This window comes from Perna viridis, chromosome 6 (genome assembly GCF_037379345.1).
Source record: "Perna viridis isolate PV_CMFRI_1.1 ecotype Kerala chromosome 6, ASM3737934v1, whole genome shotgun sequence".
Classification (NCBI taxonomy): Eukaryota; Metazoa; Mollusca; class Bivalvia; order Mytilida; family Mytilidae; genus Perna; species Perna viridis.
Window position 1 is genome coordinate 36222584 of NC_142450.1, and position 25054 is coordinate 36247637.

At 31.9% G+C, this 25054-nt stretch overlaps 2 protein-coding genes across 9 annotated transcripts in view; both read left to right on the forward strand.

Moving 5' to 3' along the window:
- LOC148614757 (protein C-mannosyl-transferase DPY19L3-like) overlaps nucleotides 1-11220 on the forward strand; it is a 50973-nt gene extending 39753 nt beyond the window's left edge. For all 8 annotated transcript variants that reach the window (XM_088589090.1, XM_088589092.1, XM_088589091.1 and 5 more), the window contains 10 exons: nucleotides 465-596; nucleotides 1497-1601; nucleotides 2180-2253; nucleotides 5225-5383; nucleotides 5752-5846; nucleotides 6343-6494; nucleotides 7343-7399; nucleotides 7726-7941; nucleotides 8527-8682; nucleotides 9480-11220. In XM_088589090.1, the coding sequence (XP_088445216.1) occupies nucleotides 465-596; nucleotides 1497-1601; nucleotides 2180-2253; nucleotides 5225-5383; nucleotides 5752-5846; nucleotides 6343-6494; nucleotides 7343-7399; nucleotides 7726-7941; nucleotides 8527-8682; nucleotides 9480-9629 (1296 nt within the window). In that variant the 3' untranslated portion in view covers nucleotides 9630-11220. The remainder of the gene's footprint in view (nucleotides 1-464; nucleotides 597-1496; nucleotides 1602-2179; nucleotides 2254-5224; nucleotides 5384-5751; nucleotides 5847-6342; nucleotides 6495-7342; nucleotides 7400-7725; nucleotides 7942-8526; nucleotides 8683-9479) is intronic.
- Nucleotides 11221-12719: 1499 nt separating this feature from the next.
- Nucleotides 12720-23243, forward strand: LOC148614758 (protein FAM221A-like). Its single transcript, XM_088589098.1, has 8 exons — nucleotides 12720-12924; nucleotides 18512-18590; nucleotides 18769-18863; nucleotides 19264-19463; nucleotides 20078-20287; nucleotides 20529-20642; nucleotides 21757-21866; nucleotides 22267-23243. The coding sequence occupies exons 1-8, from the start codon at nucleotides 12845-12847 to the stop codon at nucleotides 22369-22371; spliced, it is 993 nt and encodes a 330-aa protein (XP_088445224.1). The 5' UTR covers nucleotides 12720-12844; the 3' UTR covers nucleotides 22372-23243.
- The last annotated feature ends 1811 nt before the right edge of the window (nucleotides 23244-25054 follow it).

The window sequence follows — 25054 nt, forward strand, 5'->3', positions numbered from 1 at the left end:
TGGACTGAGAAATAGTTGTGTCAGGTCAAATATTTGTAACTATTTAATTGGTTTATTATATAACAAAACCTTTAGAATAATCAGTGAAAAAATTAAATAGGTTATTTTTCAGTTGTATACAATACATGAAAATAGAAGTTTCAATTATAATGGAAACCCATACTGGATGAGCTGTGCAGTTGCAAGTTGAATAAAAAAAATTCAGTTAAACATTTTCTGTATAGTATTCACTAAACTGTATCATTTTAATTCTTCCATTATATAATAACCAAATTTTATACAGATTTTATAAGTAAATTAATTTCCCCATCAGTAACTAACACACATATTTTGTTTGACCTTCTTTTCAAGGACATTTGGTTATTTTGGACAGTAGGTTACAATACATCCATATGAAACTTAAGGAAAAGTAGGTGATGATCACCGTATAAAGATTTTAAGTAATATTTCAATTTTTTTCACAGGTGCGGACAATATTTTTTGCCCAGGCCATCTCATTAATACTAACCAGTGTTCTTCAGTATGTAAACCTAATGATATTCGGGTCATTAGTAATGAGCTTTATACCAGCTTCCCTACTGCTGATGTACTGGAAGGTTGGTACAATACTGTTATTGTTCAAAGGGGTCCAATGAGTTTTTGCTACATGTACATCAGTCAAGCAAATAAAATAAAACCCAAATGAACAATCATTTCTTGCTTCATTATAAGGCTACTCTTTAGAAAATACATAAACCCACAAATATTTGAATATCAAAATAATACTGCTGATTCTTCAGGTTTGCCTGTTTCAATCATGTTTTATGATTATACATGTATTGGGAATTAAGATGTAAAGTCTATCTGTACATCAGAATAATGAATTAGTGAACGATAGCTCCATTTAAAAGTTAAAAAGGAACTGAATACAAATAAAATATGAATAAAACCTAAAATAATTGAAAAATATGTACATCACACCTCAGTGCCTGAGTGTTTAGAAATTACCAACTACAATATTTCACTTTCTTTTGTTGTCTTGGTTGTACTGAGTTTATAATGTAAGGGGCATAAAAAAATTTAGTTTGACATTTATGAAAAAAGGGACATGGGGTACCAATCTCCTATTCATTATTTGTCCTACACTACTGAATGGAATGAAACTTTCACAGAATACTTATTACATATTCCCTTTGTTCACCTCTTATTTCAGATTTTATCCAAAACAATTTGGAAGTTTCATATAGGAAAACATTGACTTTGTCATGAATATTGGGACATATGGGTTATCCATTTCTTATCAGTAACCCCTTTTACATAAATTATTTGGAGTAATGAAACTTTCTCAAATATTTATTATGAGTTCCTATTGTGCACCTTCTTTTTAGATTTTGATCCAGATTTGGAAGTCAAAAGGTGCATGTTATGAAGTGGGGGAAATGTGTGTTTGAGGGGGGGGGGGGGTGGCTATCGGTTTTGCTTTGGTTCTACTAATCTAGATTTTACTGTTATTTCAGGGAGAAGAAATCCAACCCTGCAGTATTCCTAGTCGACTGTTTAAAGCTGTGTTCTATAGTATTGCTGTTCTAGTTCTCATGTTTGTCATTAATACGACCTTTAAGGTAAAAATGTCACTAAATTTATTTCAAAATTAGTTCATCAAGAAAATAAAATTCAGTAATTCACACTGTGAAATAAATTCGTAAATTTGGACTTTCTCCTGCCAAAACATCACAACTTTAATATCAATCCACCAATGACAGAATTTAAAATTCATGTTGGAAATATTGATTAATTATGAAGAAAATCTATAGAATAAATAGTATAATCAATTGGTTATCGTGAATATTCAAAAAATGATTACTTGTGCCAAGAACGCATGAGGATTTAACGCGTGTGGGGAACAAGTTCCCCACACCCATTAAATCTAGGCGTTCTTCGACCCCCCAGATAATGTTTTGGTTATTTGCTCTTTCCAATTAATTATCCTATTAACAATAATATTCTATGAAAGCTATATATAGCTTTGTTGTTGCATAGTACCGGTGTAGTGACTGTCTTTGACAAACCAGCATACAACAAATATATAGCTTTCATAGAATATTTATTTGTTGTATGCTGGATTTTCAAAGACAGTTGCTACACCTGTACTATATAACAACTTTATTATTTTCAGTAATAAATTATGTATTTTTTTCAGATCATCATCAACTTAGATGCAGATGAACATATATTTAAATTCATAATGAGCAAATTTAATGTGGACCATGCAAGGTAAGTAAGTTGTATGAGAGAAAAATCGGCATTGAATAATACAATGAGCAAATATAAATGAGACAACCCTTTTATCTTAAATTAATAATAATTAATTTGCTGCCTCATGTTCATGGTAATCCTTAGTAACAACTCTAGATACACTGACTTTCAAAGTAAGCATTGATTACCCAAAGCCATATTATGAGTAGGATTTTTTATCTTTAAAGAAGTAACATGTCAGTTTTTATAAATATAAAATATACCAATAATTATGCATTATACTGTTAAGTGCAGTGAAGTATAAAAATTTTATTAATAGTTTAAGACGGGAAAGGAGTCATGGCCATGACTACAAGTTACATGATGTCTCCATAGATGGTCTCCTTCCTTTCATACAAAAACCTCTTGGACTTCATCACATTAGAACCAAACTTTATTCTATACCTCTCACTCAATCAAAGGTATAGATGCAATTAATTTGGCTAACATACTCCATCACAAAAATGTTACCAACAAAATTCCCCCATATTTCAAAGACAAATCCATACCAATTATTTCACATTCCTATACTTCACCCATTGCATCCCAAATTTTCAATTATAAAAGGCTATTGCAGAACCTCGAGATAGAGGACTTCAAGGCTAAACCACCTGACTGTCCTTGCAAAACCTCTCCATTCAAATATGGTCCTTCTGGTCACGTCGTTACGGGAGATTTAACCATTATCGAAAACGAATCTCTGCGTAATATCCTTTCTAAAGGTCCCAAGTACCGTGAACCACGCTCCATAAATTGGAATTATAACTTTAAAGTTCTTATGGATGCCGTCGAGGATTATGCAAGAAAATGGATAAAACGAGAACAAGAAGACATTGATTGTTTATTATCAGAGGTAGACGTAGAAAATCATAGCAGTGATAAGACCTACACTGCTACCACTCTCTCCAAAGAAGAGATTGTGGAAAACCATAAATCTATGCTATCCTCTTTTGGTCTCTCTACCAAGGACGATGATTGTGATTTACCATCTATGTACTGGATTCCTAAACTTCACAAGAATCCATACAAACAACGTTTCATAGCTTGATCTGCAAAATGTACCACCAAAGCTCTTTCAAAACTTTTAACTTCTATACTCACGACTATCAGAGAGGGTCTACCATCCTACCACAATACTTGTAACTCCCGTAGTGGTATTAATTCAATGTGGATCCTGAAAAATTCGAAAGATCTTTTGGAGACAATCAGTTGAAGACTATTATCTGAATATAATAGCATTAAAACCTATGATTTTTCAACACTGTATACTTCTATTCCCCATACTCAGTTAAAATCCCGACATAAAAACATTATACATCGTTGTTTTTCCAAAAAAGATGGTACACCTAGATACAAATATATAGTTCTTGGTAGAGATTCCTCATACTTTGTAAGAAATAATTCCAAATCATCTTCCAAATATACAGAGGAAGATGTTTACAAAATGCTGGAATTTTTAATTGACAACATATTTGTCCATTGTGGTGGACGTGTTTTTCAACAAACGGTTGGCATTCCAATGGGAACAAATTGTGCTCCTTTACTTGTTGACCTATTCCTTCACTCTTATGAGGCTGACTTTGTAGCTGATCTGATCAGAAAGAAAGAGTATCGTTTGGCCAGATCCTTCAATCTCAGTTTCCGCTATATAGATGACGTATTATCTTTAAACAATCCTAATTTCAGGGATTTGATACATTGCATCTACCCAAAAGAACTTGAGATAAAGGATACTACAGACACTGCGAAGTCAGCCCCATATCTTGACCTACACTTAGAAATCGATGGTAAAAGAAAACTATTGACCAAACTTTACTACAAACGTGATGACTTTTCATTCAGAATTGTCAACTTTCCTTTCATCTGTGGCAACATCCCTTCGGCTCCTGGAGTGTTCATATCACAACTCAAACGTTATGCCAGAGCTTGCCGAAACTACGCAGACTTCTTGTATCTCGCTAGAACTCTAACAAATAGGCTTCTGGAACAGGGTTATGTTGCTACAAGATTAAAGTCATCACTACAGAAGTTTTATGGTCGTGATCATGAACTCGTGGATTGTTATGGTGTATCCATCAGCACCATGAAAACTGATGTATTCAACGGGTCATAGTTTTCCTTCCCTCGTTTGTCTACCCCAGACTTGACTTTTTATGAGCAACTCGGTAGGTGTTTCTAGTAAGGCAGAGGACGCTTACCCTACAGGTGCACCTGGTCCATGCTCCCAGTTTTTAGTGGAGTCCGAGTTGCTCATTTACTTTTGTTACTTTGTATGTATGATTTTAGTTGCTTTATGTTCTTTGTTGTGTATGCCTGTTTTCCATGTCTGGTCTTTGTGCCTGGATTACATTCTTTTGATTACCGCTATAACCTTGGTTCCCTTGATTACTCTTTAAAATGTTGCTTGAAAAGGATGTAGTAGGTAATTGTAACACTGTGATATTATATGTAACAAATTCTGAAACAGACTTAATCGTGCATAGAGTTTGTTTTTGAAGTTACTGTAAACATATGGATTTTCCTGGTGTGTTTAGTGTTTATTTTGACTATTTTCATGGTGAACAGATAAGCACTAAAATTAACAGTACCTAGGAATTGTTTTTAACACTTCAGGATGCTTACTTTACCGGTTCACATGGTACATGCTCCCAGTTTTTAGTGAGTCCAATTACTCATTTACTTTTTTTTACTTGGTATGTATTTTTTTTAGTTATTTTATGTTCTTTGTTGTGTTTATCTGTTTGCCATATGTGGTCTTTGTCCATGGATTACATTCTTTTGATCTGCTAGAATCTTGGTTCTCTTGATTACTCTTTTAAAGGTCTCATCTTCCATTTAAATCGCAAAAATTATTAACCGGAGATGTGTTCACTTGACTGAATTCACGAAAAATAGCAAATGCAATTTAATCCATGGACAGTAATTAAACATTTTTTTTTTATTTTGCCAGAGATTTTGATTCCAAGTTATACCTATGTATTGATGCATTTGATACTCTCCCGTTTGATACGATAGAAAGATTAACAAAAGGAATGGTTTTCCCATTCTACGCTGCCACTCATTTAATACTGTTAGTTATACTATTCATAGCAGTTTTACAGAATTGGAGGTTAGTATTTTATGAAAGTAGACATTTTTTTTCTGTTCATCTTGGTTAAATGGTATTTTAAATGCTGTAACTATAATTGTAAAAAACCGTTAATACATGTATTTATAGAATGTAATGGAAAATTTACAATTATGATAAATCCATATAAAAATCAAAATTGTATAATGTCTACCTTTAATTACAGGTTTCTAAGCCAGAACAATAAAAATATTTTATCCTGAATGTTTACATGATGTGAATTTTAATGTACCAAGTTTCATGGAAATGTAACTTTTATAAATAAGGCACTCTTTAATGTGTTGTCATTGATTCTATTACAGTATTAGATGCATATGAAATTAATTCAGTTGTAAATGTTGTACTTGCAGTAACAATGTCCATGAAACAGAAAACCTTAAAGATCACCCAGCATTGAAGAAAACACATCTGTTAAGCAGTAGACCTGAGTTAGCTTTTCATGCCAGTAAGTAGAATTAAGGAAATGAGTTTAAAGGATAAAATGTGTTCTTCATGTTAGTTTTTATGGTCCCAGTGGTATCTTGTTAAAGGATTTCCCTTGGTTTGTACCTTTCATGTTACAATTTGATCTTCCATACTAAGGAGATAATGGTCTTTAAAGTGTCTTTGTATTGTTGTACATGTATTACTTTTTTATTTGATTTGGAAGAATTATAGTTAATTTGACTACTTTTGTTGTTTTGCCTTTCAGAGCAGTCTAATGCTTTTCTAAAAAAGGTTTGTTTACACTTGTTGAAAGACTTTTTGATGATCTCTGAAAGTATGTACTATTTTGTATTTAGGGTATACTTAAGTGCATTTGTTGCGTTTAAAATATCAAATCTTTTTTGCTTGATTCAAGTGTATTGAAATATTTCTAAAATTCATCCATAAATTAATGTCAATCATGATAGTTATTTGAAGTTTAAAATGATACCAGTACATTTCTTTCATTGTTACAGTTCAGGCAGTATTTTTTGGTGGTTTAGCCATATCAACCTTAAGAATGAAGTATGTATGGACACCTTACATGTGTATCCTTGGAAGTTTTGGTGTGGCAGATTATAAGATGTGGAAAACAGTCCTTTCTCAACTCAAAACACAAGGAACAATGGTAAGTATGATATAATAATGATTTTGTTCCCATTGTAGCACTTAGTTATCGTCTTTGTTTAGGTTTGTGCATCCATTTATTTCTTACTCTTTGGTTGTTCCTTCCTTCAAACTGGTGTTAAGGTTTTGCTGGTATTTTGTAGGTTGGTTTGATGCTTCATGCATTTTAATGCTAGATCATCCAATAAAACAGTTATGATTTTTCAAATATTCAGAACTTAGTCAACTTCAAATTTGTCTTACTAAGCAAAGATGTTTCTAATGCAACACCTTCATAAAGACACACGTGTACACATAATGTCGAAACCCAGGTTCTTTAGACTTTAAAACACATCAGTCATACATTTTATTAGATTTGCTGTAGTTGTGCAAATCATATGCTTCAACATTTTTAGGACGTATCACTGTAATAGCACTGTGAAGGAGTTTGTAGTAATTCATTGTGGGGATGATTTGCCAGTATTACTGTAATAGCACTCTGAAGGAGTTTGTAGTAATTCATTGTGGGGATGATTTGCCAGTATCACTGTATTAGCACTCTGAAGGAGTTTGTAGTAATTCATTGTGGGGATGATTTGCCAGTATTACTGTAATAGCACTGTGAAGGAGTTTGTAGTAATTCATTGTGGGGATGATTTGCCAGTACATGTATTGTGGGGATGATTTGCCAGTACATGTATTGTGGGGATGATTTGCTGGTACATGTATTGTGGAGATGATTTGCCAGTACATGTATTGTGGGGATGATTTGCCAGTACATGTATTACTGTTACTTTAAACCATTTAAGTTACCAAAGTTTTGCTTACTATATACATTTTTATCACTTATTCAATTTATTGATATTTTAGGTACAGATAGTCAGACATTTTAGCACTTTATTGACTTTAGTTGCTCTTTTAACATTGGTAAGTAAATACTAAGATTTAAATTTGGACACAAAGAATTTAGTATGAGGTATCTCATTCCATAGTTATTTTCCCTTTATGATGTACTTAAGTACCTTTAAGCACTTAAAAGCACGAAAGAACAGTATCCTATAGACTATTATCAAGAAAAGTAGATGTATAATTAACAAATAAATGAAGAATGTAATAATTTTTTAAGAGATGTATATTTTACCAATATTTGTCCATTGCTATCAGAAATTGACTAGGTTTAGAATTTTTTTCAGTCTCTGAATTTGACTTGGTGTGATAAATTTCCAGATTTGACTAGGTTTGAATTTTTTCAGGCTTTACCCCCAGCCTTAAGAGAACTTGAACAGCTGAAGGAATTTTGGGATCCAGATACTGTAGATTTAATGGAATGGATTAAAAAAGACACAGCACCCAATGCCTCTTTCACAGGCAGCATGCAGCTCCTGGCAGGGGTCAAACTATGTACAGACAGACCTATTACAAACCATCCTCATTATGAAGATAAAAAACTTAGATTAAAAACAAAAGAGGTAAGCATTATCTTCTCTATTTTCTGCAAGTCATGTCTCAATCATTTAAAAAGTTCATTAAAAAACTTGATAATTCAGTACATGTACATGTATATATTCTCTCATTTTAAAAATACTGAATGAACAATTCTGTCTCACATATTTAATGCACAAAGAGATTGTATACAAGGTTTTTGGAAAATTGGATGACTTGAACCAACTTAGACTTGGAAATGTTTTTGAACAATTAAAATTCCAGTAGAAAACAGTTCAACTAGAAAGTAATAAAGTTGAAAACTTGTCAACTTCAATGTAAGGTTTTTTATAATACTTCAAAATTTCATTTTCTGTCAAAACATGCCAGTAAAAAGTCCATCCGGATAATTTTGTGGATGAACAGTTATTCCTTGGAGATTGCTGGTTTGATTTAATTTTATAGGAATTTCAAGAATAATTAGTCTCATTTCTATGCTTTAATTTCTCAAAATAGGCATTTATATAAATACTTGTTTATGTAATGAATGTTTTCTCATAGCATCTAGAAATACTGATGGAAAGTGAGAATAATAGTCAATACTTTTAAATTGATTCACTTGGGTATTTCAGTTAATGCAGATATATGGGAGAAGGACGCCAAAAGATATCTATGACATTATGAAGCAAAATAAAGCAAATTATATGATTTTAGAAGACAGCATCTGTCTAGCTCATACTGAGGATGGTTGTCGGTTGCCAGATATCATTGATTTTGATAATGGTGTGGTAAGGCTGCTTTATTTGTTTAGTACATTATTGTTTCTGTGAACATGAATATGGGAGCAAAATGACTTCAAATGGTTAACTTAAACTGTTAATCAACTTTTTCACAAATTTAATATTTTCACTAATTTAGCAAGCAAATAAAGATGGTAAACCTTGAAAATAAATCACTGCAAATGAGTCTCTTTATAATAGAATACATTTTTACCGGAGTGTCATTGACAAAATTTAATAGCCCTGTAATAGGATTGACATCTTAAATCTCAAATGTACGGTAAGTGTGAGAAAGTGAATTGGTTATATGGTATCTAGCTAAGTAGTCTTCTAAATGCACAAATAATCAGTTGATCAACAATGTTTTATTTCCCACTCTCTTGTTGTAATGTGTATAATTCAGGTTGATATTAAAAACTCTGCTTATCATAAACATGTGTGGTATGGGGCAGCTTCTTTTAACAATTTGTCTGGGGATTTTCCTTTGTTTTATGTTATGTTGAACAAAGTATTTTATAAGTCTATATTCTGGGCAGCAATAAGACAAATGGAAATAATTTTTGTTTCGAAAGTATGAGTGATATAGGCAAGCCACTATTTTGTTCATAAGTTATAAATGCTTTATATATGTAAAAGTGTTGTACTTTAATAAGGGTAGATAATTATGTTAGAAAAGTCTCTTTTCTTTCATGTATTCGCTAGGCTAAAAAGAATAGTTTCACCAAGAGAACAAAAGCAATAAAACATATAATTGTGCAGAGCAAACTACCTCCATCTTTAATTTTTCCTTTGTGTTTTTTTTTAAGCTGCCAGACCTTGTAAAACCAGAACCTAATTTAGTTAGAAGCAGTGTGCCAAGATTCTGTGATGCTATTCGTCATGACGGACCAGAGTTTACAAGATATTTTAAAAAAGTATTTGCCAACAGAACATTCAGAGTGCATAAAGTTTTATGATATGATAGAACCATGACTTATTTAACTGCATAATACTTAAGCCATGTCAACTGTTAGTTATTATGAAGGACAGTAGTTCTCATTATTTGACCCTATTTGATTTTTAAGTTTACATTTATTTTTGTTTTAGCTTAAAGTATTTTTTATGTATTCATAATGTATTATTATGTATTAAAGTTTATTTGAAGACAATAATAGGTACTCAGAATGATTTTTTTGTAAGATTCAATTTTACATTCAGCATGAAAATCAGCTTTAATAAAAAAAAATGTTGTTTAATTTATCAAGAAAAGAACACTGTGTCCAATCATGTTTGTCATTGCTATTTTTTTGTTGCCAAAACTATGCCATATTAAAGAGTGTTATAAACTGCAACTCGTATAACTAAAAATACTTTTTAAACTTCTTATCATTATCACTGTGTGATGATCCCCTTTTGTGTTGTTTTCACTAAGAGTGTAATTTTTTCACTTTATTTATTTGTGTTATAAACTTGTTAAGGCACAGTTTTATCTTTAGATTTGCACTTTTTCACTAACTTCAAGTCCAGATGATAAATAAGTAATTACAGACATACAGACTCAAGATAAACACTCTATTTATAATTTGTAAATAATCTTTCACTCTATTTACTTAACTCTCTATCATTTGTACTGGAAACAAATTTTTAACTGAAGATACAAACTTGAAATCTCATTCTACTTGTATTCTGTTTTATTTCTTACGTGATATTGTAGTTGACTTGTCTCTGCCTACTCACTCGCCTCGATTCTTTCTTGTAGTTGACTTGTCTCTGCCTACTCACTCGCCTCGATTCTTTCTTGTAGTTGACTTGTCTCTGCCTACTTTTGATTTATTTCTCACTCGCCTAGATTCTTTCTTGGTTTCTGTTACTAATCAATACTAGCTTGATACTGCAATACTTAGAGTTTAAAGTTTGGGTAAAACCCTTTAAAGGATATGAAGATTTACATCTATTCATCCATATCTTAAACAATTACTCAAAAACATTGAAGATTTTTGGGAATTTTTTGGAGTTGTATAAGGAATCATCCAATAGTTTTTGTGCTGTTTGTCTCTCTTTCTTTTTTGGACTTTGAACACTGAAAAAAGAAGAAAAGACATAACATTTGCTTTAGTATGGCTGTTTATCTTATTGCTTCATGTTTTTTTCTCTAAAAGAGCATTTTGAATAACTAGATCTGGAAAAAATAGACCTTTTACATCTATTCAAGATCTATTAAAGTGTTTGATTTTAAATTCAGAAGTTATTTAGGATATTAGTTTTAAATTTTGTACTATTAAGAGACAATTACTGTTTTTTTGTTTTTTTTTTTAAATTGAATGGATAGAGAAAAAAAAAACATCTAGGGTTTAGAAAATTGGATTGTAACATTTTCATTGATTTAAATGAAATTGAATTATTGAGTTATTCCCCTTACCTGTTTTGTACTATTTTGACATGAGACAGTTCATTATAACCTCTGAAATCTGTTATTATTATGATTTTTGATGATTGTTAGACATTGAAGTTGGTTTTATTATGTTGGAGAAGGATTTCGTTTAATGATTAAATTTTGGCTCTGTTTCAGATTTGTCTATATTCATTTAACACCTCTAATGATGTGAACGAAAAGTAAACACCCCCCCCCCCAAAAAAAAAAAAAAAATAAATAAATAAAATAATACCATACCATACCATACCATACCATACCATACCATAACAAACATAACATAACCACAAACAAAAACAGAAAAAAAACATTTGAAAACAACCTCCCTGAAAGAACTAAAACAAAAACAAAAGGTTGAGTACATGTGCATTTTCGTATGTCAAGAGAACACGAAAAAAGAAACAACCAAGATGTCATGATTTTAAAATCAATTCAACTTAATTTTATGAATCAAAGTTATATACATTTATGCAATACATTACAATCACCAACATAAATAAATGCATCTCTATATAGGAAACTAATTGTATGAGCAAAATGGTAAAGAAGCCTTATAATTAAGGATCAGATATACTATGGGTGATAATGGATCCACCAAAAAACCTGCAGTATGATGCATAAGGAGTTTTTGACACATGAATTAACTCCCAACTTCCATTATATTGTGATGTCACAACAGAGCATGTTAAACATTGGACAATATTAGATCAGACCAGGCAGCTCCAAGACAACTTAACGGTATAAACTTATGTTTCTTCAGGAGCATTTCAGGTATTCCCTGTTTTGTCAAGTTGTATTAAAATGAAACAAGGATGCTGTTCAGCATGGAATTGCTCTTTCATGTATGCCAAAATCTATTAAGTGACATGTAATAGAAAAAAAGGAGGAGAATCTGGTATTTTTAATATTGTCTTGTTGAATGGGATTGGTGGTTGGATATATTGGGAATCTCACATTTTTTTAAAGTGTAAATGAAATCCATTGTTCAAAAAAGGAAAATATGGTAAGTACATGCGTTCATATCCCGGTGGAGTTGTTGTCTCTTTGACATATTACCATACATGCTTTCGAGACGTTTTGGCAATCCCCCAGTTCGGGCTTGGTCATTTCGGCCATACTAAATATATTCAACATACCAGGTAACCATGGTCATGACGATGTCAGGTAATTAACTAGACCTAATTAACTTAATACTTTCACCAAAGAGACTTGTACCATGAATAATTGTCATTTTTCCATTGAGCTATTAACAAATACCAATCACATTTTAGCAAGATAGCAGTTTGCTTAGGCTCAATATTTGAGTATTCACCATATATGTACGTTCATCAAAGGATGTCTGTTTATGGCAGTTGGTTGTGGTTATCAAATTTAACTTTATTTATTTTTTATAAATAGTAACAAAGTAGAGAATTAAACATCATAAGCACATGAGTATAAACATATATTATTATATGGCCGAACTGGTACATGGCCGAAACAACCAAGGCCGAACTTGCTCCATGGCCGAAACGTCTTGTTTCCACCATACATATTCTCGTTAGAAAACTTAATGTATAGTCCTCCTTAATTTTTGGAGGAATATACAAGAAAAATAAACAGCTCGTCTCGGGTTTTATCTAATGACCATATGGTAATTTCTTAAGAAACTCGAACGTTCCTTAGTCACGTTTATAAATGGCGTCTATAAACAGATTTTATTTAGAATTGACATGTAATACGACATAAAAAGTAGAAGTTCCTTTCTGGTTTATTTGAAGTATGGCTGTTCCACGACAGTACCATCTCAAGTTTGGTAATTCTGCAGCAGCCTCTGTTAATGCTTACGCAGAGTACAGAAGGTAACATATTTTAACCCTTTGACTGCCAGAGTTTTCTCTAAGAAAGTGCAAGACGTATTTTCCAAAAAAAAAAAAATAAATAAATAAAAAAAAAAAATAATAAAATAAAATAAATAAATAAATAAAATCAAAAATTTCCGAGCTGTAGTTCTATGACATTTCAAAAAACCGGTTGGTGAGGATTACTTTCCGGCTAGATCTACTCCTTGACCAGTACATACAGATAATTTTACAGTAGTTGTGCTTATAATGACGATATAGCAGTTGAAAATTCAGTAAAATCGTGAGTTCTTGTCATTTTTCCGGAATGAATTGACTGGTCGAGGAGTAGTGCTCACCAGCAAGTAATTCTTGCCAAACAATTTTTCGTCCTCTCCTGTGAAGCAAGTTTGTGCCAAAATTTATGAAAAACACCCAAAAGATTACTGATATTTTGTTCTCAAAAGTGAGCTACATGTACAATGTATCATACAATGATTTTCATTGAGGGATAAAATTTTGGTGAGCAGATTCACTAGATTTGCTTCTGTCTTGACAGGCAGTACCTGCTTGTCCACGCATTCATGGACGGGGAGCCTCTTCGGGCTTAATTGTCCACACATCCGGTTTGTGTCAAAAACGTACAGATTCATTCTGAATTGTTGTCGAAATTATCTGTAAATGTACGACTATTAATGTCATAGCGAAATGTGATCATATTTAATAAACTGAACAGTTTTCTGTTCATGAATTTCACTAGTTTGACTGCATATTTAATAGTGGGAGCTTGAAAATGGATGGGTTTTATGTTGGCCAGACACAGAACATTTTGTTTGTTTGTTTTTTGGGGTTTAAAGCCAGAGCAGCAATATTTCAGCTATATCAGTGATTTAGCTAGCGCTCGTCATTTTCGAAAGGATTTCATAGATGACGAAAATATTTTAGATCGTTTTCGTCACTTAAAATGTGAAAAGTGTATAAAAAGTATTTCTGATAAATTTTTGACAATTTTGTCACCTTAAATATAAATGTTAAAAACTGTCAGTCGAAAGTTACATAATTTCACCTGGCCTAACGCTTTGACAAGTTTATGACTCTACGCTTGGTAATTACCAGGTCAACCAGGTGTGAAATACATTCTATTGTTGTTAACCTGGCAAATCACAATGATTATGGACTTCTTCAATTCGACTCATGATTCGGGGTCAAAGGTTACTAAAAAATTACCACCCAGCAGTGAGACATCACGGAGCAACCGCTTACAGAGTTCAAAATGACTTTGCCAATGTGGCCAAGCTCCTTTCTATCTGTCTAGTTTCTGCTTTATCACCTGGTGACCGTGAGAGGGGATTTAGTGGGTACGATCTGATCAAGACCTACATGTATCTTAGGAGCAGACTCAAGGTTTCATCAGTCTATTCTCTTCTAAAGATCTGTCTCCATCCTTCTGATTTGAGGAGTTATAGGTTGAAGAGGGCTTTTGAGGTGTGGTGTTTATGGAAAGGACTGGAGGATTTTTCTCATACCATAATGTAGTAGCTTTTGTCAAAAGTAACTATTTCTAGACTTAATGCATCAAAGCTTTGTCATGATGTAAAAAAACCTATTTTTCTAACAGTAATTATTTTATTTTATTATGTAACCCACACGTTTTCTTATAGAAAATAACAGTTATTTTATTGTAACATTTATTATACATGTATTTATTGTTATGTCTGTATCTGTAAACTTATAACAAAAATAAATATACTAAGCATGTTTATGTCTTTATATACATGTAGTTTATGATACTCATGACTATTGACTATTTACAAAAATCTGCTGTCCATAATATGTTGTTTGTGCTTTACGCAAAAGTGACTAAAGCCCTCAAAATCCTAGCTAAAACCCTGGCTATATTCAGGCGAGACACAGAACAAGTCACAGAAGTTATGATAAATTGTGCTCAAGTCAATGTACCGTTTTTACCAGATGTTTAAAAAAAAAAACAAATAAATCTTGGCCAAAAATATAGATATCCCATGTGTTAAAAAATCGCATGGAATGTTCTTAAAATTTCAGATTCTACACAGGAGAACCCATGTGAATTGATACGTTTTACATCTGCTGTCTGGAATGGCAGCATTATGATGTAAAATGTTCCGGACTGAATCTTGTGCCAAAACAATCTTTCTCGATGTGCAAACTTTGTTTAAAATAGTCTTTCAAGTTTGTTTAATGTGTATTTTGTATTAATTTGAATGAATTTTAATCATTATTTGTTACATTAGTTATAATTTGAATTGTATTTGTATCATTTTGTGTATATTTGTATAATTTTTTTTTTTCACAATTTCCTCATTACTACCGTAAATGAACCATTTCCGTCATGATTTCATGTATTATTGACTCAAACAGGATGTGTGGATGATTAGCCTGTAGAGGCTCCCTGTCCATGAATGCATGGACGAGCAGCCACTGCAGTCTTGAAGATGTTGAGATCTATTCCAGTAGACACCAGTAATCTGGTCATTATTCTTACAAATTACCTATATCATACACAACATTAGTTGATTGGAAATTGTCTCTACTGTATACTCCAAGTACTCTAAGTACTCTGAAAAACAACATGAAGTGAGTTTCTAAATAGTACCTTGGACTGTTTCCTACTAAAAAAACAAAACCCTAACATTTGAACAAAATTTTCTAATTTCAATTTAGGTGCATCCCTCCTAAAAAATTGATTTTCTTTGCTTGAAAACTTGGTTATTTACTAATTGTTAGGGAGCTTTGCTTGCTCTTAAATGTACAGAAATTCGTCTAAAAATTCATCATTCTGACACTTGAGAAATTTTAGTCCGAGCAGCAATATTTCAGCTATATTCAGACGATGAACATGAAATTGATAATAAAATGGACATGAAATGATGATGAAATGAAAAAGGGATGGGCCACAAGGACAATGGGGTCGATAAATTTTGATTGCCACTGGAAATAGGGAGATATGGGTAGGGTCAGGCAATTTAGCCTCCTGTGGCAGAGCCCTATGGTTCCTACTCCGGGAGAATACCACAGTAGGGTTCTTTAACGTGCGAGGAACGTGGCATCTTTCCCAACATGGTGTACCACTATGGTATGCAGTCAGGTTTTCCGTATTATAGCCTGACAACCCCAGCATGTAACACGCCAGGGGTACCCCATTCCACCACCTGTGGCACACATCCCAGTTGCTCTGTGGGCAGACCGCCCTAGCCCCCGGCTAGGGTTCTGAGCACTATTTAGTCATCTTTTACGACAAGCTTAGCGCTGCTGCAGGCCTTTTCTTTTAACACCCGGATCTGCACGGGGAACTTGGGTAAAGAAAGATAACCCTGATAGCATAGATAAATTCTATCAGTCAATTAATTAAAATAATATAGTTATAATGTAATAACATTACACCTTCTATAGGCAATATGATAGTTCTCAAATAATGCACTTTCTTAGAAAAATGTATTTGTCTGTTGCGCATGAATCTCATGTACAATATTCCACATCTATATATATGTTTTAAACACAATGACATGCAAAAATTAATACAGCATGAAATGTCTAAATAAGCAACAAAAATCAGTTAAAAATAAGCTTAATAGTTACTGACTGAAAGCCAAATATTACCAAGCAAGCAAATAGTATTAGTTAAGCAAATTTCATAAAAATGTAACACTTCCTTACCTCACACTTTGGTGCAAAGGTCAGTTTCCCAGTATATCAACTCATTACAGTACTCTGTGCAATAACATCAGCAGTGTCATGGTTACATCTGAATACAAGATTACAATAATAACTATTGTGCTTCAAAATACGCACAATTACATGTAACGCATAACACAAATAAAACACTTACTAAATCAACTTTATAAAATTTATGTTTTATCAAAATAATAATATTTTGATCATTTAGACTTTATATGTATTACTGATTGATATTATCTCATTTATCATTTTATTTAACTTTATTCTTATATTATTTTACTGTTTTATAAGTTTATAAGTCAGTCATCCATTCATTCAGCTCAAATCACTCAAAATGCTATTTTTGGGACAATTAGCAAGATTGTTACTAATAAATACCTTTTAAAGTAGAAGAAGTTAATAATGGTGACATAGGCATAACGTAGACAATCAGACTTCCATCAAAATTAATATTCCAAGATATTCCAATAGTTTTTACTGAGTTACAAAAATGTCTGCCATCTGAGATTTTAAATTTATAGAGAGTGACAACTAGAACAAAAGGATTTCGCTCCAAAAGTGCATGTGACTTTCTACCAATTAAATATCCAATAATCCAAATAATCAATACTACTGAAATTCCAAATGAGGTAACAATCCAAGGTCATATTCATGAACTTAGGTCACATACTTAATTTAGATATAAAAATATAAACACTCACTGATTTTATTTCTGAATGAGTTCTGATTGTTCAATAATTAAAAAGATCAAGTCAAATTATGATTTTCAAGTAATATTTTATTAATAAACACTAAATCTGGGTACATTAAAGCTACAGAAATAGTAAAAATGCAAGCTAGACAAAACATTTAAAAGATGTCTATGTTATTTTTTAAATGGAAGGATCTTGATAAAACCCTGCAATCTACGCCAAACCCAGTTCTTCTGACAGTTTTATGAAATTCTGGAACACCCTTTGCCTTGCTTTTCTTGTTTTTTTACCCTAATATAAACTCTTGGATCCACACCTGATATTGTCCACTTTTGGCATGATCTTTGCAGGCTAACAACACTTATGGGAGTTTTTTTTTCCTTTATGTTTTTTCCATGAATAGATAATTATTTTCTTAAGTGCACTGCAATAATGAAAGACATACAGGATACATGTATTAGAGTTGATTTAAAGAATGAGATTTTAAAAATCAAGCAATCAATTTTAACTTATCTGATATGTGGAATTATTGCTCTTAACAGTGTGGCCAAAATGCAAGGCACAGCTCTGTAATATTCATCCATATTAAATTCCTTTAATAGACAGAGATTCTGACAACAATCCACCCCAACAAAAATTCAAACTTCTCATAATAGGAGGTGCAATATTTTCTTAACAATTTAGAGTAACTGTTGTAGAATTTTGTTGACAAGTACATGTAATAATGCTCTACGTTTTACCTGTAGGCAGGTCTAGTGGCCACTCTTGTCCATCTGTTCATCAGTCTCTTCAACCATCACTCTTAGGGGTACCTACTTTGTCTAATCTGTAACTAAAAAAGGTGTCGAAGCAATATTATTCAAACTTTGCACAGTGATTATATACATGTAGATATTGAAGATGTGTACCTCCTATTATGAGTTTGATATTATTTCTTCAACATTTTTCAGTAATTATATGCTATCACAAGCACATTACACATGAAAATTTGTAACCCACACTGTAGTTTTTGAATTTTCTTAGTGTTTATATATTTATTGAATACACTTATGTGCTGACAAATATAAGAAGGTGAAGCAGGTCCATCCATGTATTAGTCTGTCTTGTTTACCGACCTGTTCAACTAGTATTGGATTCATTCTGCTACACCAAAATTTTATGTGTGCAGTTCATGGTATGGTACTCTCTCTCTTGTATTACAGAATTGTTGGTGATGATGATGGGGGAGTTTTGTTTACACCAGAGCAATATGAAGCTTACAAGAAGAAAGTTTTACCAATGGTATGTTGTGGGGATAATTAGCAGTCTTAATGTAGAAATGTAAACTATTAATTAAAACGTTATACCATGAAAAAATAAAAAAAAAGTAAAACATTAGTTGTCTCCCTGGGTTTTTGTACTTTGATAGTACATGTATTTAACATGAAAACATTTAATATTTTTCGTTCTTCTCTTTTAGCGAATGGAAAACAGAATTTATGTATCATACACAAACTCAACTGGGATGGATTGCAAAATGGTTGGGCCTGAAACAAAATGTTTTTGTCAACACAGGTAGGGAATATATTCTTGTTAATTCTTTAACATTAATCTGTGTATTTCTTTTTCACGTTATTTACGGAGTGAAACTGTTTTAATTTTGATAAGAATATTAAAGGTAATTTTTTTTTCTCACATATCAACATTTCATTATTATCATATCTTTTTTATCATTTTTATACCCATGGCAAACAAAGTTGGGGGTATAAAAAAATCACCCTGTCTGTCTGTTTGTCTGTGCATCATTCCACATTTCTTGTCAGCGTAAATCCTCCTAATCTGCTCAAGGGATTTTGATGAAATTTTACATGAAGTTCGGGCATCATATGTGGATGTGCATGAAAGTATATAGACGCTAAAGGGTGACAATTAAGCATTTTGTTTCTTTTTGCAATGTTTCTTCATATATTTGTAGATATAAGCAACATCAATCAGATTTTTCATCTATTCCAAAGGAGCGTCCTATCATGTTACCCTGTAAAGTAAAAGGATGTGGTTGTATAAGTTATCATTATGTACCACAAAATGGAACACAACCAATCAGGTGCACCTGTAAACATTTTACAGATGAACATTCAGTCAAAAAACCTTACAAATGTAAAATGGGTACATCAGGTAAGTTGTGTATTTTTGGAATATTCTAACTTAAAAGATATAAATGAACCAAAGAAAAAGAGTTAAAACACAGGCCTTTATTGACTATCTCTTGTATATTCAGTACAGTGGATCAATTTACATAGTTTTGTCATTCATGATATTTTAATTTCTTGGGTCTCTGGAAATTTTACAAGAAAACTAATGTTCTTCTTTTTACTATTTTACTGTTTGAAGATAGTGATTGGAGTGCTTCTGATATTTTTCATAGCCAAGAAAAGTGATGAGGGCAATGCTATTTTGTGTTTATTTAATTGTTGTCCTTAAATGTTGATAATGCAGTACCCTCAACAATGACCAAGGATGACCTGAGAACCCAGGAATTATTATTAGTTGGCCTAATGAAATTATAAATGTTGTATTATTAAAACATGCATCTATAACATATATATTATTATAAAGGTAAACATCTTGCTTGAAATGTACAAATTAACATTCGATGGACACAATAATTCAAGTGACATTAATTCACTCATTAATTCCTAGGTTCCAGTTATCCCTGAATACAAATACACAACTTCAACAATTGTCATTTGACTGGTCTATGCTTTACAGAAAACACCACTATTTTACAGGCAGTTGTAAATGTTCTGGTTTTACAAGTTCCTACACATGTGGTTGTGGGGAACCACATTCTACACACTACATGATTGTTGAAACTAAACAAGAGAGGCTAGACCGAGGACATCCTGTAGGCCAAGATGTGCCATACCAAGCTATGGGGGGTCTCACAGGATTTTCATCTCTGATGGATGGCTACATGAGACTTGATCCAAGTGGAATAGGTAAGGACAAACAGGAAATCTGTTAAAGACTTTTGTGTTGTTAAAACCTTGTTTTAAATTGTACCTTAATTTATGCAATAAAAAGAAACATGTACCAAATGTGCAAACATTAGCATTTTCAAATATACGAAATTGGCCAGAAAAATAGTTTGCTGCAGAAATTCCAAAATTTCTCTCTTGACAGCATTACGAAATTTCTTAGTATGACATAAAGTGCAGTTGTTTATTTGTATTTTAATAGGAGCTCCATCAAAAGAGTTCTTAGAGCAACCAATAACATCATCTGATCATCCTTTTCTCAGGGCCAATGTGAATTCTATAGCAGCTCACAGAATGAATCAGAGGGCTTTGAAAGGTAAAGTTAACATTACCATAATTAATTTAGTAGACATAAGTGAATTGTATTATATTTTATTTCCAAGTTATTTAAAATTGTAAAGGGAAAATAATCAAAATATGATATGAAGGATCAACAATCCTTAAGACTTATAGGATAAACCTGTTCTGAGCAACTCGGCGGGTGTTTCTAGAAAAGCAGAGGACGCTTACCCTACCGGTGTACCTGGTCCATGCTCCCAGTTTTTAGTGGAGTCCGAGTTGCTCATTTGCTTTTATTACTTTGTATGTATGATTTTAGTTACTTTATGTTCTTTGTTGTGTATGTCTGTTTTCCATGTCGGGTCTTTGTCCATGGATTATATTCTTTTGATTACCACTATAACCTTGATTCCCTTGATTACTCTGTACACAAAAATATGTTTTTTGCATTTTCAGTGAACATGATTTTATTTTGATTACCTGTATTCATGATTACCAGTTGATTGTCATATTTGTTATATAGATTTTATCAATGTTTTACCAGTCGTCTGTTTTTTATTTTTTTGCATTGATTCCCTTTAATGTAAGTGATATCCAATCACAATGGTTGTCATAAGGCTAGGGTGAAAGTTATTTCACATGTAAAATAACGAAATTAGATACATGTGTTCATGGGAAACATTGAGAATTTACTGCTATCCTTATGAAACATTGAATAAAATAATTAATTGAAAATGTAGATCTAGTGAAAAAAGCATTTTACTAGAATTTATTTTTAAATCAAGCAAAACAAAAATTGATTTTACAGTTTGAAGAAATATATTTCATTAATTCTGTGTGTATATATCACTAGTACTTGGAAGTGTTCAATTTTTGACAAATTTAATCAAGGCAGGATGTAGTTACAGTGCATAACACAAATTTTTGTAGAAATCTCAAGGGTCAAATAATTTGTTTAAAAAAGGGGGTACAGTATCATTTGAAAGCTTCATTGTTGTCAATGAGAAGCAAGCATGACAATGGTATAGTGTACTGCCTTGTTCCTTTTTCTTGCAATAGCCTATATGCGCTCAACTGTGGCAGTAATTTTTTTTTCCATTTCACATTATGGTTGCTTTTAGATATACTTAGAGTAAATTTCCTTTATGTAGGAGGTGGTGCCCCAGAGGAAGTGGATGAAGATTTAGCTGAGAGAATGTCAGCAATGAGGAGACCTGGAGAATCTGATATGGATTATTTTGAAAGGAGATATCAGGAGAGGGTAAGAATTATCTACCTTGCAATCACAGTTTGTTAATAGGAAAAATGCATATTCGGCAAAAATGATGTCTTATACTATTCAAATTAGTACTGCAGAAAATGTTTATTCATGTATAATGATGTACATGTATGTTTTAGCAGTGTTTATTACCCGTGTTAAACATACATTAATTTGGTCTGAGATGAAATTGATGATGATAACATTTCAGCTCCTTGATAAAGGTTTACAATGTGTAAGTTTTGTATATTTTTTTATAATTGTATTTGGGCATATCTATTTGGTATATCATATACATCTCTATTCTATGACAGTAGCATAGGAAAAGGGTGTACACATAAAAGAAAGTGAAATATGTAACAAGAAAGCCTAATGATAAAATTTTCTTTTTTTTACATAACAGCAAAAGGCAGAGAGGGAAAGGTCTCGAGCCAGAGTAATGGCAGCAAGGTCTAAACCTGCAATAGGAAAAAGGACTTCTCCTGCTATTAATGCTAAGAAGAATTAGGAACAGGGAGACAGACTCTTTTCAATGATTACTTTTAAATTGTATCTGATTGACAATTATTTAAGGATATCTTGTGAAAGATTTAGGTACTCAGTATTGTGGGCAAAAACAGGAATTAGCATTCTTTACCAGAGTTAACTTTGAACTTACAAAAACCTTTTTTGTAGAAATTTTAACAATGGCATTTCTTAGTAGAAAAAGTTTTACACAAGATTTGTAAACTAAGTCTTGAATTATTGTTGAAACAGATTTTCCAATGGTCAGGTCTGGGAAACAGGAAAACTTTCACATACAAACTTAAGGAACTCTTTGAGATTAGTTATTATTGATTCAGTTGTTTCTTTAAATCTCAAATTATCATAGCCATATTTTAAAAAAGATTTTGACTTGCTCTTACAGTAGATTTAACATTATTTAGAAATAAGTGCCAAATTTGTGTTTTACACTATAAAGTATTAACACTAAAGAGATTTTTCAAGAGTTTGGCAAATCATATTTATGTATATTTTTTGTACACCAATCTTTGGATGAATATTGTTGTTCATCTGTTAGTCCTTGTAAATGTTGTATGATGACTCAAAGAATGAAGGATATTAATATGGTTTTGGTGGACTTTTTGTTTTCATAAAAGGAAGGTCTCCTTCTTTGTTTGTGGTAATATGCACTGTATGCATTTTCTTACCACACAGGCACTCTTTCATTTATTTTTATTTTATGTTTGAACGTAAGCGCTGTGATTAGTTTATTAGATAAACACTGGTATGTCTTTCAATACACAATTTATTGTAATCAAATTGTTACATGTTTTACATTGTTTATTTGTAGCAACATTTTATATTTTGTTATCACATATTAAAGTGGTGAAATGTAAATGATGTTCTTTTCTTTTAGGCCCTAGCTGTTTCAATGTCAGGGGCTTTCTTTATGTTAATGTGGTCAGTAACTTATGCTGGTGCTTAACTTTATTGTTTGTGAACATGTGCTTGTGGTGGAGCCTGGTCTTATATATAACTTTATTCCATAAGAAAATACATCGTATGGGATTAACATCATCAAATAAAAGGTAGTACATTTCAACACATGATATCATTTTATACAATTAATATACTACATCAAATACTACTTCAAAAAATGTGGAGCATTGCAGAATAATACATTATCTATAAACATGAACTTCTAACTTTCTCTGCCTGATACAAATATCAAAGTTGTTCAATTCCTTAACAGTACGTACTGACAACAACTGAATCAATTTATATGCTGATAGGTTTCTATAATAATATTACTTAATATATTTAAGACGGATAGATCTATATTTTGGACATATCAATATAAAGTGATATTTGTCTTCTATTACATTATAATTACACAGTTTACAGATTCTTGCACTTTGTTCAATAATGTAATACCGTCTGGTTTCAATAGCTAAGCTGTTGGCAGTAATGCGATATTTTGTAATTTAAAATTTATACCTGTAATTCACTGATCTATCGAGATACAATTATAAACAAAATCTATCCATATGTCTATAAAGATGAGTCGAAAAATGCATATGCTTCACTGAAAAATGTATTAATAACGCGCTGCTTGAATTCAGCAAAAAACAATCTACATTTTCAACACCATGCGTCAGCAATACATTATTTATACCATAGTCATAAAACAAATCTTGAATTTTACATAACCAATTCAATTTCTTATTTGCTTTTACATGGATTCTGGCATATCAAGATAACAACTTTTCAATATGCTGTTATTGGTTATCAACAGTTTGATACAATATTTCAACGTTCTGCAATATCTGTTTACATACGTAGGAATTCTACCTTATTCAAAATACACCATGTAATTAGTTTGACTTTTTTCCACAATAAAATTCTTTTCAAAAAACAGATATAACTTTAAAGGCCCCTGGAGACACCAATGAAATTACACGGTAGTTACCTGGTTCTCTTGTTTCTCCTTTTTTAAACACTGGTACAACAATACTTTTAACCCAAAGCTCGGGGTAACAACCAGTTCTGAGTATAACGTTGAAGAGTTAACATAATTTTGGTAAAAGGAACACTCCTTGCTTTCTAAAATGTATTCGTTAATACTGTCATCTACACCAGGGGACTTATTTCTGTTCAAGAATTTAACACACTTATCTCTTTCATTCTCAGTAAATGTACTGTCTAATTTCGAGAAACTACACTAGTTGTTGACATCATCACTTCGATCCCTATTATCGTTCAAAGCTTCAGTGTTTATGAAGTTTTTAAATTGTTCTACGAATTGATCTGTTGTAATTTTACCTTGCATTATCTTCTTTCTTGGATTCGTTTTTTTCATAGTTCTGAGCTTATCACCTTGTCCATTTTTATATCGTTTTTTTTAAAGATTATTCTCAGTAGTTTTATATCTTTGCTTTTCCGAATACAACTTGAATCTATTTTCTTCTGAGTGATTTTCATTAAAGTGTTTTTAATACACATTTGTAATTACGATATATAGTAATTTGCATCCATCTGTTATCCATAGTTTATCTCCTTTGACTATCTTATTTACATGTTTTTGTCTATTTTTACAATTGTCACACAAAATAATTCGCCCACTGTTCGTTTCGTGTAATTCTAAACAAGTACTATGTTTAAAAAAAGATAGCCGACGCGGTAAAATTTTTTTACTTATAATTTTTATC

Excerpts from the sequence above, each read along its gene's own strand:
- LOC148614758 (XM_088589098.1), top strand. The coding sequence starts at position 12,845 with ATGGCTGTTCCACGACAGTACCATCTCAAGTTTGGTAATTCTGCAGCA. Across the intron at positions 19,464-20,077 it reads ATGTAAAATGGGTACATCAG|GCAGTTGTAAATGTTCTGGT; the intron begins GTAAGTTGTGTA and ends ACTATTTTACAG. Across the intron at positions 21,867-22,266 it reads AAAGGAGATATCAGGAGAGG|CAAAAGGCAGAGAGGGAAAG; the intron begins GTAAGAATTATC and ends TTTACATAACAG.